This window comes from Leptidea sinapis, chromosome 41 (assembly GCF_905404315.1).
Source record: "Leptidea sinapis chromosome 41, ilLepSina1.1, whole genome shotgun sequence".
Taxonomy (NCBI): domain Eukaryota; kingdom Metazoa; phylum Arthropoda; class Insecta; order Lepidoptera; family Pieridae; genus Leptidea; species Leptidea sinapis.
The window spans coordinates 4,153,242-4,171,020 of record NC_066305.1 but is presented as its reverse complement, the minus strand read 5'-3'; the positions used below and the strand labels follow the sequence as shown (position 1 = coordinate 4,171,020).

Here is a 17,779-nt window from a genome sequence, read left to right as displayed (position 1 = left end):
ATAAGTGTGATGAAATAAACAATGATTTGGTTAGGAGTATAAAAATAGTTCAATATAAATAATTTATAATTGAATAATATTGAATCAGAATGTTTTAAATTTACGTTGCCAAATGTAAGGCAAGTAAAAGCAGAAAATTGATGATAATGCAGTATTTTTAGGTGTAACATTAGCTTCAAAAATTCAGTGGGGACCTCATTTAAACAATTTAACTAGTAAATTAAGTTCAGCAGCTTTTGATACAAGAACTTACTGATATAGATATAGCAAGAATTGTCTATTTTAGCATTTTATTATAATTTTCATAGCTTATGTCGTATGGCTTTATACTATGGGGTAGTGCAGCGGTAATAAATAATATATTCATACTTCGAAAAAGAGCTGTTCGTGCCATATACCTAATGAGCCCACGAGAATCTCTGAGGGAAAAATTAAAAGAAATTCATATTATGACCATGTACGGCCAATATATTTATAGCAATCTCCTGCACGTACATAAACATTATAATTTATACAGTAAAATAAGCAACAACCATAATTTAAATGGTATTAAATACAATAAATTACCAGAAATTGTATCTGAATTATCAATAAATAAATTTAAATCTCTTATTAAACGCAGACTTATGTCGAAGGCTTATTACAGTATTGAAGATTACATAAACGATATTTCAATGTGAAATTGTATATTATTATAGTTGTTTTTTTTTTTTTTTTTATGGATTTTATGGTTCAGCCTTGTATTGTTTTACTGGATTGCATTATTTTAAAACATGTATTTGAATTGTATTTATGGTGATTGGCGTTGACGAAAAATCTTTTGATTTTATGTCAATAACATATTTTTGACTTTGACTTTGATTTTTATTGCTTTAGTTTCAGACTTACCTGATCCAAGAATTCCCAAGTGAGGTTTGGTCGAGAGACTACACAAACATGACCAATGCCACGGGAATCCCAATTCACATCGATGTAGAATCTGCACCAGTAAGTATATTAATAAAATTTGTGTCTGGTCAAAAATTTTTTGTTATGATTGTATTCAATCTTAAAAAATATTAATCAGTGTGAAAAAGTTAATAATATGCGTAAAAAACAAATTTTGTGATAGTTGCAGGTATGACAAATTGATTAAGAAACAATAATAATTTATAGATTGGTGGCTGGATGATCTTGTTACCGGGAGGTGTGCCTCATGCTTTTTTCTATTTCCTTTATTTAATTATCTTTAAATTACAGTTATTATATATTATTATAAAATTTGATAATATGCTCGCATAATGCTTTTATTTATTTATGGGATTGATGGATCTACTGTACTCAGTAACTCTTTCGTTTATAATTATTAATTTTCTTTCTTTTTTTTTTGACTTACTGCTGTAAGTCTTTTAGTTTTCGACGTTTGAGTATTTTGTTATGTCACTTTGAATATACTGTAATTGAAATCATTTGTAAATTGCGTTTAAAATAAGAACTTGTAACATCTAATCTGCAACCTTAGAGTTTCTTGCTCATTCTTCTCCGAGGAAATCTGCCTTCCGAACGAATAGATTCTAAAAAAATACCCAGTTTTGATGAAAATATTGAAATTAAAAAGATATTCAACAACGTCACACCTCATCAATGGTTAGCCTGATGTGTTTTTATTATTCCGCGTTATTGTTGATTTCTGGAGCGGAACATCACAACACTTACGAGCAATTCCGCGGGTAATTTAAAGTAGAATGATAAAAAATACAGTAATTTAATCACAAATTGCTGAAATGTAGCTGTTCTTCAAACTAGTAGACGTGTACTGGCATTATAGAAGCAGAATACAAACTACATTTCCATGTGAAATCCAAGTGAAATCCACATGGATGGATGCCTCCCACCATTGCACAGGATGCCGGCTAGATTATGGGTACCACAACGGCGCCATTGTCTGCCGTGAAGCAGTAATGTGTAAGCATAATTGTGTGTCGGTCTGAAGGGCGCCGAAGCTAGTGAAATAACTGGGCAAATGAGACTTAACATCTTATATCTCAAGGTGACAAGCGCAATTGTAGCGCCGCTCAGAATTTATGTGTTTTTCAAGAACCCTGAGTGGCACTGCATTGTAATGGTCAAGGCGTATCAATTACAATTAGCTGAACGTCTAGCTCGTCTCATCCCTTATTGTCATAAAAAAATCTATATTTTTTTTTAATATTACTCTCTTTTTTTCAGAGTTATCTTTACAGCTCCGTGTTAACTCTCGCTTCGATCTCCGTGTTCTTACGGATCGGCTTCGTGCTGAAGTTGTTGTTCATGATAGCAACATTGGTGACTCACATCAGTCTGTTTGCTTCTGCTGAGCTGTTTAGCCAGTACCAATATAAAGATTTTGATACTGAGTAAGTGTATAATGATAGATCACTTGGGATAGATGAATATAATATTCTAATTTCTTTAGATTAGTTTTAATCGAGATGCACAATCTTATTAGTAATTATATAAGAACAAAAATCACCTTATCGTAGCAGCGATTCCTGAGAAAACAAGATGGCACACACACAGAGTATAGACAAGCATAATATAAACCAACACGAGGCACGCGAAGAAGAAGAAGAGGACTATTCGCGCTATTTATCCTAGTTCCCGAAAATACATTGAGAGAAAAATTTAAAGAAATAAACATCTCAACTGTTGCCTTTCAATTTATTATAGATATACCATAATGTTAACACCAGGTACAAACATAAACTCACTATGTCTACTCCTCGGCTAAGTCAAGTTAGTAAGTCTTTTGTGTGGTGATTTATCTACATTTACAACAAAATCTCAGAAAATGATCGAAACAACAATGTAATACGAATTACGAAATTAAAAAAAAAAACAATTTTGTGTGGTAAAGATTACTATAACATTTAACTTTAACTTTCTAAATGATACCTATAATTAATAAATAATAATAATAATCTTTTAGTAGCTTAGTATATCCGAAGAGGTTTTTCGAGGTCTCGTGTGTAACCCGAGGTTATTTCACAACTGTCTTGTATCTATGCAACGGAATCTTCATAATTTTCAGTCACTTTTAAACGTCGGATTGGAGTGAAACTTTCCACACTTATGAAGCATTGATGACAGTTAAATTATTTAAATAGTCTCTCTCACTTTTATTCGTTCGTTATAAATGTCGGTTTATATTTAACGGAATCTTTGAACATGATTTTCGACCCCTTTTAAAACGTCGGATGAATTTCAAATTTTAATCACTTTTCAAGGACCAATTACAATTCAATAATTCAAAAAGTCTATCCAATTTTTCTTGCGAGTATCTGCGGAATATTTTATGCCTGATACCCAGTGGAGAATTTGTTCCATTGTAAACACCAAGTGTATTTAGCACAAATACTTTAAAAGAATAAAAATAAAAAGTACTAATCACTCCTTCATTTATTTTGACAATATATTTTTTATTCCTATAATATATAAGACTATTTTACCTGTGTTTACAAATCTGATTGCAGGTTCTCTATGCTGCCGTACTCAGCTAAGGCGGGTGTGGTGCTAGTATTCCTAGCTTGTCTGTTACACATCCTGGACCGGCAGATAGAGTTCACGTCTCGGAGCGACTTCCTTTGGAAGGACAAGCTCAAATTTGAACAGGAGGAGGTTGAAACCATGCGAGGAATTAATAAAGTAACTCATTACTTCTTTAAAGAAGTCTTATCGCTCGTTGATATTTACATTAGAGTATGTATGAAATTTAATGAACCGACCGTAAATTTAGATTAGCTTAGCGTATAGATTACCTGACGTTTCAAAAATACGTGCAGTGTGTGTTAACTTTTGTTTGCTTCTTCTTCTTTAGCCGTTCTCAATCTCTAAAGTGTAGGCCTCCTTCAGCTTGTGCCATCTTTTGGTCTGGAGCAGTTTCCAACCACTTTGTTCCCGTCAGTCTTTTGATATTGTCGTACCAACGCATCTGCGGTCTTCCTCTCGGGCGTTTCTCACCCCACGGTCTCCATTATATCACTGTCTATCACCACGAGCTTGCGGGCGACATGGCCAGCCCACTCCAATTTCAATTTTGCAACACGTTTGGTTACATCGCTCACTTTGCTCTGCTCTCTGACCCATTCGTTTCTTTTACGGTGTCTCAGTGTAACTCCTACCAGTTTTCTCTCAATTGCCCTTTGAGCCACCTGAAGTTTGTGCAGGATCTCCTTAGTAAAAATCCAAGTCTCAGCCCCATTTCTAAACCACACTGCTCAGATGCTTGTTTGAGATCCTGTATCATATATCTGTCTATCTGTCCGGATTGTCCACAAACAGTACTGTCAGCAATGTCATCCGCAAATCGTAGGTTACTCAGTCTCTTGCCCTCTATAGTAATAATTAACTATTGGTTAAATATTTAATATACTACTGAGCTCATGCCAATCGTGGCTGACTGCTTACGACTTGTCAATCAAAATCGCTTACAGTAACAGTAGATTTGCTTACCTTTTTTCTCTCTCTTTGGTATATTGTAAGTCTATGGAACAGTACCATTTTTTAAAGTAAATTATTATATTGACAATAACAAACACTCGTAAAAATAATACTATTGTATTATGTTTGTAACGGATTGTGTTATATCTCAATGTAAAACATTATGCTTAACATAATATGTTTAATTAATACCTTGTCAACCAGGAGTATGATGGAAACATCTACCAAAATCCACGCCGTCTGTGGTGGTACCAATTTACAAGATGTGAACTCGATTTTGACACGTACAAAAAATCATTTTCAGGTGTCTCTTTTTCTGAAGCTGCAACGCTATTTTGCTTCATAAGTAGTGATTTTATAATCACTTATGTTCTTAACAGCTGTACATAAATTTGTGAGTCGACTACAGCTGCCATATTTTTTTACTAGACGCCGAGACACCGTTGTATGTATTACCGATAATACAACTGTTGTGTAATAAGGGGTATTAAAACACGAGTGTGGATTTATCACACGAGGCGAAGCCGAGTGAGATAATAGTATCACATGAATGATACTTTACTACACCAGTCCTAGTAGTGACCTAATATCATTAATTACTGATTATATACAAATAAACTAAGTATTAAGTGAAACAATTATTATTTTTAGTAGTAATTTACATTTTGTATAGTGCAATAATTAAAATTCATTCGAATATAATGTTCTTTTGCAGCGTTTAAATTGAATCGCTTATTGTTTTTAAACAAAAAATACCGAAGAAAAATGGTGGGGATTCGAATAACCTACTTTTTTTACGGCGCGCGACGTTCTGGTAGTGTGGAACGCGCGTAAACAAAAATGTTCTTTTTTTGAAATTCATACAGATACCACGCATCGAGCAATAAGAATGTGGCTGTCTGTTGAAACTCTTTGCGCATGAAGGGATCGAAAAAAAAACATAGGAGTGTTGTAATGAAATTCAGTACAACATTACGACACTCGTTTGGATGATGTAATGGTTATTAGAACATTGTGTGTTTTAATGTTGACAATAAGCTAACTGTTTCAGAATCTTTAATAGAGGATTTAAAGCTTGGGTGTAGATAAAATAATTAACTCATTATTACTATTTATTAAACATATAATTATCGTAATTACAAAACAATAGCCAATTGACTGTGCTGATATTATAAATTTTTTACTTTTAGTTCTTTCTTTGGTCCTTGAAATCACCATATTAATATAATATAATAATATGTTTATGCAAAATCGTATTGTAATACCTATACAAGGTTATATTGTGGTTTTAAATTTACAGATTCTGCTAGAAAATATATTACCAGCGCACGTTGCTCAACATTTCCTGACTTCCGTGGCTTCAAAGGTGATTATATTTTAATAATACTCAATACTCAAAAAGTACTCTAACAAAGGTATTCAAAAAAGTAAGTAAGCCTTACTTACAATTAACCTCAGCAAATTGTCTATATTCCTCTAAAAAATCTAGTATTTTTGGAGAAATTACAGAAATTAAAGTTAAATTGATTCTGTGTACAATCGTTTGACTTGTTGAATTAAGTAGTGACACTAGTAGATATGTATTTTAGAATTTTGAGGCTTCTATTTCGATGATATTCTATTTCGTAGCCTCTTTTTCGTTCTTATGGAACCTAAACCTATCTCATATTCAGATTCATTAGGAATAGTAACGTTTTCCTAACAGTAAGCTTCATCTATCATTAACTAACCTTAAGTATTGATTTAAATAAAGTAAGGCGAAACAAAAAATTCTCCTGCATTGCTTAATCTTTATCGTTGACATTATGTGCATTACGCTGCGGTATTTGACGGTGTAATGGATCATGGACGAATCATGGATCCCTAAAGTGTGCGTAATACCATACTTTTCAATATAAAGAATAGTTTACCTCTCCTCCTATATGTCAAATAATATCTCCGATCTTTGTCCGTATGTTTAATGCGTAAACGTAGCATCTCTTCAGGAAGTCCAATCTTCAACCACTTGAGATAGGTCAGCTCACTGCAAAATATACAATAAGATTCATGATAAGAATCAATCTTAGCAGTGAGCTTAAGTGGCTATCACAATAGATCCAATTGGTCGCAGTGAAATAGGTCTGCACTGAACTGTACTGAAGCCACTTTACAAACCATAACTGTCATTGATTTCAGGACGAGTTGTATCACGAGCGGTACTCTTGCATCGCGGTGATGTTCGCCTCCATCCCCAACTACAAGGAGTTCTATGACGAGACAGATGTCAACAAACAGGGTCTCGAGTGTTTGCGGTTGCTCAACGAGATCATTTGTGACTTTGACAAGGTGATCACCTAACCAAGTTCTACATTCAATCAATTATTATCTTACCATCAATTTAATTCGTAGATAATATAATCAATCATTTGTTATTTCAGCTTCTGCTGAAACCAAAATTTAGTTGCATTGAAAAGATCAAGACGATAGGCAGTACGTACATGATCGCGTCTGGATTAAGGCCGGGAAAAGAAGATACTTCTGTAAGTATGAGCAATATTTAATTAATATCTTTTTTACAAAGAAAACAAACAATTCAATGACAGCAGAATATCTGCTTTTTTAATTAAGAATTTGTTTTTGACTAAAGAGAAGATTAGACATGAAACTCAACAATTGCTCTTTTATCGATCACATCAATATTATTATAAGAATGTATTGAATTACTAAGATATTTGGTGACCATGTGGTTGCTTTATTTGGTGGCAAAAGGAGACAGCCTCAACCATCATGGTTAACCGTAACTGTCGAATTTTCGCCGGCCAAAGCTATTGTTAATGTTAAATAGCTATGATATTTCTATTTTTAACTTTAACCATGCCAAGGAATACGATGATGCAACACATTCCGCAGTCTATGTTAAAGTCATCGTTAATATTAATGTTAAATTTGACTTAAGCCATAACTATAACCCAGTCTTATTTGGAAATATTATAGTAGTGGCTTAAGTTATGGAAGTGGTCGACAAAATTTTTACCCCCTTATTCATAATAGTCTGCTAACTTAAAGCATTGCTAATTCTCACTCTGTCTTCTTCTATTGACCTAAGTCAGAATGAGAAAAAACACTCCTAAGCGGCTGTTTAAAGTTAGCGGACCATTATGAATAAGGGGGTTAATGTTTACAAATGTTTTTTTTATGAAATAAAGTGACAAGATAAAACAACTGTGTTTTTTTGGCGACATCAAAGTACGGTAAACAATTCTTTTTTAGTCTATAGAGTGTAAACTTTTTCAAAGACTCAATGTATGTACTTATATTACTGATCGTGGCTGTATAAATGACAGATAAAAGTAAAGGAGTAAAAAAATACATTTTCACCACACCTGCGCGGAAACTTCGCTTTTTTGCCCTGATTTCCGGGAGGAAAGTGGCAATTTTCAATCGGCATCCTGTGCTAAGAAGCCGCTTACAGGATATTCGCTGGTAAATATCAGGTGCTGGTATTTGAGATCAATTCCAGAAAATAATAAAACATAATTGTTCCAGGACGCTCACAGCAGAGAAGAGCATACAGTCGCTATTCTGGTAGAGTTCGCGGTCGCTCTCATGTCCATACTGGACCAGATCAATAGAGAGTCCTTCCAGAGGTTCAAGTTACGGGTTGGTGAGTAACTAATTGACTAACTATTGACAAAATTGAATCGTGACCCAACTAAATGTCATTTTCCTACAGTTATAATAAACAACTAGGTCGGAATTCGCTTGAACATACATTTCCTTAGTAACTGTTATCATTTTATTAGACAGCAATTATCATACAATAGTTTTCGTGCGAATATAAACATTACTGTTTTTAGGATTTTTTAAAGTAATTTTCAGCTCATTTTATCGGTCAGTCTCGTTCTAGTGCGCTTTTTTCTTTCCAAATAAATATCTGAGTAAAAATATTAAACTGCACCTTAGATAATTTATACATCTAGATAGGGCCTCTTGCTATTAGGCGACGTGTAACAACAGGCAAGGTTTATTGCTTTAGTGTGCATGACAAGCTACGTCTTACACTCGCGACAAGTTAGTCACTTTGTTTTAGTGTGCGTTCGTTGCTGAAAATAGATGCTAACAGTCAGCTCTCACAGTCTATCTAGATGCATAAATTATCTAAGACTTACACATGCGAGAGAGAAATGTATTAATACTAGCTGCCCCGACAGACGTTCGCTTTGTTCTGTAGATAATAAAAAAAAAATACTGTTTCATAGGAATTTGCCAATAATATTACAAAACATCAAGAATTATTTCGTAAAAAATGCTCCCTGTTGTTATAATGAAATTGTTCACAGCGGAACTGTCAAACCGTGCGTCACTAAATTCTCTCAAAGAAAATATGTCCATACAAAACAAATATTGAAAATAAAAATAATTATGGGTCTTAAATCGAAATAAAAACTATCCTATCTCTCAATTTGAACCAAACTGCACTGCATGAATTAGTAATCCCCATTAAAATCCGTTCATTACTTTAGAGTCCATCGCGGACAAACAACGTGTCACGTAATTTATATATATTAGGATGTACATCTGTATACTCTGTCTGTAATTACATTATTATTTGTGATACATAAATGTTTTAAGATACATTGACACACAATTTTGGATTTTTAACTTACCGCTTGAAAATTTTCTTAAATGGGAAGTTATTGGTTTAACCCAGTTTTTCGAAAATCGAGTTTTCATCAGATCTCGACGTTTTAAGGTCTTAGGAAGCTTCCCTGACTATTTCTGCGATGGTGTCCGTATGTCTGTTACATACAGTACCTACGTATGTGTGTGTGTGTGTGTGTATGGGTTTGGAAACCTCTTATAGGTATCTTTTGTACGGCTCGACCGATTTCATCTCGGTGGGCGGCAAATTATACAAATTATGTTTAGGTATGGAATTAGCGGGAAGTTGTAGGGATGGCCATTAGGGTCTACCATATTCCTAATTTTTTTTTGTACGTCTGTATGACTTTTCCTAACCAAATACTAGTAAATTTTCTGGATCAGCATCCATTTGTATTATTAATAAACGCAATGAAAAGTTACTTTAAGTTTAAAATTAATTCTCCCTGTCATGTAATTACAGGTTAAAGGTAAGAAAGAGACTTCGGGCCTTACAAATAAACTTGGTATAAAGTTATAACTAAGCATAAACAAAGAATATACAAAATGTTTACAATATCGCTGACAACACTGTCAATACAATGAAACATATGAAGTTTTCGGAATGACAAGCAGCCTTGCAAATAAACGCGGGAAACGTTAAACGTGCGAATAAACTAATTGTAAGCAAAATGTCTATTTGTAAACATTTTGCATTTTCTTGGTTTATGATTAGTTATAACTTTATGCCAATTTTATTTATAAGGCCGGATAAGTTTTAAATTTCGAATAACTTTACGTTGCGTTTTATAATAACACAGAATAATATCATGTATGTAACTCTTCTAGGTCTAAACCACGGAGCAGTAATCGCTGGAGTGGTCGGAGCTCAGAAGCCACAGTACGACATCTGGGGCAACACAGTGAATGTCGCTTCTAGAATGGACTCCACGGGGGTCATGGGGAAGATACAAGTCACAGAAGACACGGCTAAGTAAGTTATGTTAAATTTATTATGGACGTAAAAACTTACTTAGACATTGCGAGCACTTACTTTTGTGGGTCTTGTATGACTTTGCTGCCTTAGCTGACATTTTGTGCCTGCATAAGGAGTATTGCTGTCATCTCTGGTCTGGCACACCCTAGCATCAGGTCGAATCATTTGACCACGTGCAACACAGAACCACTCGAATTGTCGAGGAACCAGTGCTCTGTGAATGTGTGTCTTCTTGAGGTTGCGCCTGAATCCTCATCCACACCATCTGGATGTGTGACATTCCTCTACAGTTCGTGATTTAAGTATTCTTCCAAGCACAGTTTAAAGGCCGGCAGCGCTCCTGTATTTCCTCTGATGTTGCAAGAGAAAGTGCTATGATCACTGAACATCAGGCGACCAGTTTATCTCATTAGTTCTTCTCTGGCATAAATAAACATAAATATTATGCAAAATGCAGCCATGATGAAAATTCTTGAATAACTACAAATAATAAGCGTTAAGTACCACAGTTGTATTTGTTGATGTAGAATTTCCATCGCCCAGTAATTTCACTTAGCTATGGTGTTCAAATTGAGTTCAGTACATACCCTATGCTGAGGAGACATCCAGTAGAGTCTATAGATGTTTGAGTTGTAATATTAACTTATAGTAGTAAAGAGGGCAAGTACATATTCATTTTTGTACTTATTTGCTAAGCTTCTGAAACTATAATGAAATGGATACAGATATTTTTTTGAGAAATACTATGGTTTCCCGATCCGTTTCTTCTTCGATCTTTTTTCCTTGATTGTTTATGTTGCAAAAGCAGCAAATGTAAATTTTGCTCTTCTGATTTTGTCAGGCGTTAAATTTAAGATTATCATAATCAATAGTTAATCCTACCCAAAAAATATTACAATATTATTAGAAAGAACGTATATGAGCAGTTATATTAATGAGTTGTCGTTGGTCTTAATGTTTTACAAAGAAAATCCCAAAGAGAGTTTCCGATGCGCTGCAAGTGGATTCCCAAAGGACCTAATTAGATACTATAAAATAATACGATAATTATAAATGCCTTTATGCCATGTATGACTTTATTTTTTCTGTGTTACAGAGTATTAATGAATGCAGGCTATACGTGTGAATGCCGTGGCCCAACCTATGTAAAGGGCAAAGGGACCCTTGTGACCTATTTTGTGAAAACTCCCACCACGGGAGGTGGACTGTAATTGCTAAACAGTAATATAGTAGGCTGTGTGATATTCTGTTGTGATGTTGTTTTAATATTAACTGTATATTTATATCTAATTGAGTTTATTTAAAATTTTATCTTAGTTAAGACTGCACTCTGATTAAGGACACAATGTTGAATATAATTGTATGGGTATGAATATATAATGTCGTTACTTGATTGAAATTATTGCAACAATCGTATCAAATTGAAATAATTGTATTGTCCAATTGTGTTTCCCAGGATTTTATATAGTCCAAATTACTGACATAATAAGATGTATTCTCCGTAGCCGATTAGATATGGTACTTGCACAAAATTTTATTCCTAAGTAACCACAATGCATGGTTGGAAAGGTCTTGATGAGAAAAGCTTGAAATATTTGAGTTTATGTTTCTAGGTGGTCGGGATGAAAAATCACTCATGAGTGGTAGTTCCTTGTTGGGTCCTAAGGGACAACCGAAATAGGCGGCACTCCTGGAGAAATATCACTCGTAATAAAGTGGGAATTTAAAAGGGGCGTGAAATAGCGACTCTGCCGCAGTGTTTCGTTCGGTCTGTGGGCTTTTCGGAGGCCTAACTCTAAATACTTTAATAATAATAGAACTTTAATACTTGGCGGCATAAAAAAGTACCACTCTGATGCCAATTTAGGCGGAATCGAATGTAAACTGATATGTGTATTGCGCTGTGTTTTACAACAAAACTGTCTTTAAAAAAGCGCGTAACTCATCTAAAACGAACACAGTCGCTAAGCAATCTTGGGAAGATAAAACTATTGAGTGCCACGCCGTGCGCCGCCGAGACTAGTCGCTGCCCGAGTTAAATTAACTGCGCCGTGCCGTCCGTGTCGTCAATCTTTTTGTATGTACCAACCCTAGCGCTCAATTTCAAGGAGACCGCTGAGTTCTGCTACAACTGTTTTATTACTATGTTGTGTCTAAAAGATCAAATTCAAATTCAAATATTTTTATTCAAAATAGGATTTAAAATCACTTATTGAACGTCAAAAACTACCACCCATTCAAAAGAGACTGCCTCAGTTCTGAGAAGAATGGGCGCAAGAAACTCAGCGGGCTTTTTTTTATATATAAAATATGGATTACAATGTGATATCGTACAATAAACATTTATAATTAAAGAGCCTGAGGGTGTTCGCTTTATTCCCAGTCCGTGGTGTCACATCGGTAATATTTAGTTGTGCCCCACATTATATTGATATTGCAAATGACTATAGAGCGATCAAGTGGCCTATATCTATGTTTGTATTCATCTTCTATTAAAAGCAATCCTCTTACTATGATTTTTACTAGTATTTTTTTATGGAAGAGGAGGATCTTTAAGGAAGGTGCACGCGCTTGTTTTGAAGGTACTCAGGAAGTCGAATCGTCTCGAAATATAATTATATAGTAAACGAAGTGGCGGTAAATGTATAGAGAAAAGAAAACGCGACATTTATAAGTGTCGTTGATTTTGATTTGATTTGATTTAAGCATTGATGTGCACAACAAAAAGGATTATTAATGTAATTGTTTTTTGCTAAACACGTTATTCATTTATATCTTACATTGTTACGGACATTTAATTTGGAAGTGTGTGGTTCATTGGTGAGTTAAAATGAGTATTGTAAATATTATGAATGCGGTATTTGTTAATAATTTATTAAATATATAGATTTACATACAATATTCCAATAATAAATAATTAAACCTTCGACTACATTATCTTTATAGATTGGATTTTATGTAAAAATATGTAAGATATTTGTGAACTTTAATAGTTTAATCTTCTGACCTTAGATTAAGGATTGGTCTCTGCTGCACCCTAATTAGAGACCGCAGGCGTAGTCGCAAAGTGCGGCAACTAATACTACGTCTAAGTGGGCGTACTCGATCAAGTCTCGAACAATGTGTGACGTTGACGTGCCACATGTTCTGTTAAACTTTGCTGATAATTGAAACTAAAATGCCGAGTTAGCAATTAGCATGGTAAAATTTTGTAAAAATAATACTACAAGAAATAAGAAATACACTGGGATCACATATCATCAGTAAGTATTTTGTATTTTATTAATGTCAATGTAAAATAACACGAAGCGTATGTTAATTTTTTTTTAAAGATGCCATTGAATATCAAGATGCCACGCACACAAGGATCTAATATTTGCCGTAATAAAAAAGCTATTGTTCTCAAGTAGTGCGGAATCTAGTTAGAGCGCAGTGGATACCTATCTAACTGTTTAACTTCTTACTGTCTTTAAGATTTGAAAGAATTTTACTACCTATGTAAATATAATTTCATATGAAATATAGTCTATTTTTAATAATCAGAATGCTAATGCTCAGTAAATGTTAAAATGATATTAAATTTATCAAACGTTATTATAATGTTAATAGGTAAATAAAATGTTGTTCTAGCATTCAAAATATTTGTGTAGATCAAGTTTAAAATAAATAAATTAAGTAACCTCACATGTTTTGTTTTATTTTTAATGCCATTCATTGGAGAAGTTGATAAATACACAAGTAAGTACCAAAATATTTATTTTATATGGTATAAAAGACTAAGGGACCTTTAAAACATACCTTCGCTCCAAATATAAGCTAGGCTTCTCTTAGTCTGCTGGTAATGATCTTCATGAACCGATTATTTTCTAGACCCTATGTAGCACCAGAATAGCACCACTCCATCTAATCCAGTGGGTGTCGTAAGGGGCGACTAAGGGATACAAGGAAAGGAGGATGGGCTGCAGCATCTTTCGTTAAGAGCACACCATCTACTGCGATCTCCAACTCGCCTGCCAAGTGAGGCGATTATGGCAAAACCTCCCAAATTAAAACAAGACAGACACTGTAAGGCCCCGCTCGTGGTAAGCAACGGGGCAGGGGTTGCTAAGAATCCCCGGGTATTATAATTGTGGTGATCTTTGGGGAGGCCTTTGTCCAGCAGTGGACGTCTTCCGGCCGATATTAATACTATCTTTGTGCTACAGAAGAGGGCTATACGCGCTATTTATAACCTAGGTCCTAAAGAATCATTAAGAGAAAAACATAAAGAAATAAACATTCTGACTGTTGCTTCTCAATACATTTTCGATAATGTTTTGTATGTTCATTAGCACATTGAGGAATTTTCTAGAAACTGTGACATTCATAATGTTAACACGAGGAACAAACATAAACTTGTTATGCCTACTACTCGGTTGGGTCGAGTTAGTAAGTCTTTTGTTGGGCGATGTATGTGCTTCTACAATATGATCCCAGAAAATGTACAAAACAAATGTGTTACGAAATTTAAAAGAATTGTTAAAAAACGTTTGTGTGGGAAAGGTGATTATAGCATAAACGATTTTCTTAATGACACCACTGACTGGGAATAAAGCGAACACCCTCAGGCTCTTTAATTATAAATGTTTATTGTACGATATTACATTGTAATCCATATTTTATATTTAAAAAAAAAAGCTCGCTGAGTTTCTTGCGCCCATTCTTCTCAGGTCTGAGGCAGTCTCTTTTGAATGGGTGGTAGATTTTGGTAGATTTTGACGTTCAATAAGTGATTTTAAATCCTATTTTGAATAAAAATATTTGAATTTGAATTTCATAATGTTGTTGTAAATTGCAGGAAAGAGCGTCTACTGCAACGTAAATATTATAGTTTTAATATTTTAAGCTACATTACTAATAATAATTATAAAATACTATAAAAACATATAGTAAACTAAACTAGTCGTGTAAGATATGGATTAGTTGTGTTATCTAGTAACGGGGATTTCTATAAGCAATCGTAATAATAAAATGGCAATCGTAGAGTATTATATTAATTTATTTCCTGCTTTTGGTAATTACTAACCCAACGCTGATAATATTTTGTTTTAATAACATGTTTGCTTTTTCCTTTCGTAATTTTTTGACCTAATTGAAGCTTTAAATACTAATACAAATATTTTTAACCAAAATAGGATTATAAATCACTTATTGAACATCTAACACTATCATCCATTCTATAAATTATATCCCAGATCTGAGAAGAAAAATGTAGAAATAGAAATAAATAATATCACTTAAAATGATTAGTAAGTACTAAATTTAAGTATAAATTAAAATTAAAAAATAAACGCCTGGTAAAATTTGACGGCAATGTTTAAATTTTCGGAAATTGCTAACTCCATGTTTGTGCATTGATTGTAACGTGACAAAAGTGACGTATGTTTTTCATACGAAGTGACTATTTGTACGGGTACTGGACGAATAAATTATATTTATTCGTATATTTATTAAATTTTTTTATTTAATTAAAAAACTTTTTCAACAATTCTGTGATATTTTATTTACTTATTTCATGACCTAGCTCAGTCGGAAAGTGTTTTTTTTTTTTAATTTTATGATTCCTTTTTTATGTATTAAGAAACTTATCATAACACATTTGTCTGATTTTTAATTACCTATTCAAATGTATGTAATATATAATGTATATCTGTGTTTTATTTACGTGTTTACCCGTTCAGAGGTTGTAATTTTTTTTCGTTATTTTCTTGAAAATTGTGTATTGTAATAAAATTAGTAGCACTATAAACGTGGACCAAATCACTATCACTATGATTTATAAAAATTGGTTAGGTTAGGTTATGTTAGAACAGTTAAAACAACGCACGAGCCGAGCGTAGCGTGCCGCGGCAGCGGCCGGCGCGTGCCAGAAACGAATTCTAGGCCCTTTCTTTCCTCTCCATAAAAATGTCCAACCCTTAAAAATGTCATAATTTGTGGTTAGGTTATAATGCTTTTATTGCTCTGGAACGGTGCATTACCTCGTAATTAGAGTGGTAGCATTATAATCGTGAACTAAAACTCTATCAATTTAAATATTGATTACCTCATAATTCGTGCTAAGGGATACTAAGTTTTAACCCAAATTTCATTCAATGATGTCTTTTTTCTCTCTAATCCAAAATTGGACGACTAATTAAATTCATTCGTGCAGTTGCCGGACGAATAGCAACAGCCTAAAATAAAATTATTCGTCCGACTTCTGTACGAATAATAGTAAATTATTTGTCCAGTATCAATAGACTCAGCCTTTTTCATAAGTGTAATTATTTAGTTTGCTAATAGGTAATTATGCAAAAAACTATCGTTCGCGTTCTTTAAAGTTTTAAGACTTATCTCTATCTATTAAGTTTTTAAGAAGAAGAGGAAAAACAAGCGTTACACCGCACAAGGCAACTCATTCCACAGCTTTGTTGTATGTGTAAGAAAGATCCTTGAAAACAGCACTGTGGAGGAACGCCACACATCCAGATAGTTGGGATGATATTCAATTTGTGGCGTGTTGTGAGAAGGTGGAATTCGGCGGCAGGAATCAGATTAATCATTTCTAGGGGATAACTTATAATGCGTTAAGCTATAGGTCATTTTGTGATATGTTAGGACTTGGGTCATACTGTCACTCACCCTGTCAAGTGAATCGTAAAAAATGGTTCAACAATAATTCTACTTAAAAGTAAAAATCATTTTTGACTTGTAACTCGTTCGACAGGTCGCGATCGAGTGAATTTGAATTTCGAATGGTTAAGAGGCGTTTAATTGGTAATTGCTGGTTGTGCTTGTGCGGCCACCTACACTTACTTGATTTATTTCACGCGAAACCCCTGAGAATAATAATATGGAGTATTGTTTATGTCCCAGATGTAGTAACTTAATAGATGGAGCAGTTGCTAGATAAGTGTGTATAAACTGCCATGGCAGTATAGTAGTTGTAATATATTTATTAAGATTGATTCAAAACTCACCAGTTAATTTCTTTGTATTTACGTAAATTATGAGTTTTTGTTTTGCTAATATGCTATCATTATCGATACTGTTACAGTAAAAAGTATTTCTTTATTTTCTATTATCCATCATTAACTTTGTATTAATTGTCCATAATACATAGCAAATATAAATCTATGGCAACTCATTATTGTTATTTTTTAGAATAGCTTTATAGTTGCTTTTCCTTTTAAGTATTAAAATAGTATTTTAATGCAAGCGCTGTCTGATGTTTTCTTATAGTCCAAAGTTACGGTGTTGTATTAATGAGATATTTTTATTAATTGATTCGCACAAAAATGGCTACAAGACAGCTCCTAAAGATGAACTGCGTGAAATCATCTGATTATGTCGATGCATCACTTTCAGGTAGTATTTTGAATCACCTTGTGTCGATAGAGTGACCATGCGTTAAGTATTTATGGGATCGACAAACGTCAGTTCTGATAAATAAAAAGAGAAAAAGACGATTGTAATAAAGGATAAATAGAAGGCAATCAAATTCCAACATTAAAAGATGATAACACCATAGTAATATCTTCGTTTTAAATCTACATGAGAATTAACTATATTCCAACTATAGCACTACCACCATTATTTGCTAGTAAATGCAGGGCGATGAACTAAAACTTAATAAACTACTAAGGAAATCAATGTATTTTGAATGACGTTTATTATTGTATT

General features: G+C 33.7%; 1 protein-coding gene across 5 annotated transcripts in view; it reads left to right on the top strand.

Annotated features, from left to right (window-relative positions):
- LOC126976576 (adenylate cyclase type 2) overlaps nucleotides 1–13,759 on the top strand; it is a 196,809-nt gene extending 183,050 nt beyond the window's left edge. For all 5 annotated transcript variants that reach the window (XM_050824965.1, XM_050824968.1, XM_050824964.1 and 2 more), the window contains 9 exons: nucleotides 877–987; nucleotides 2,209–2,375; nucleotides 3,492–3,663; nucleotides 5,759–5,824; nucleotides 6,634–6,783; nucleotides 6,876–6,977; nucleotides 7,984–8,101; nucleotides 9,928–10,072; nucleotides 11,172–13,759. In XM_050824965.1, coding sequence (XP_050680922.1) covers nucleotides 877–987; nucleotides 2,209–2,375; nucleotides 3,492–3,663; nucleotides 5,759–5,824; nucleotides 6,634–6,783; nucleotides 6,876–6,977; nucleotides 7,984–8,101; nucleotides 9,928–10,072; nucleotides 11,172–11,286 — 1,146 coding nt within the window. In that variant the 3' untranslated portion in view covers nucleotides 11,287–13,759. The remainder of the gene's footprint in view (nucleotides 1–876; nucleotides 988–2,208; nucleotides 2,376–3,491; nucleotides 3,664–5,758; nucleotides 5,825–6,633; nucleotides 6,784–6,875; nucleotides 6,978–7,983; nucleotides 8,102–9,927; nucleotides 10,073–11,171) is intronic.
- Nucleotides 13,760–17,779: the final 4,020 nt, after the last annotated feature.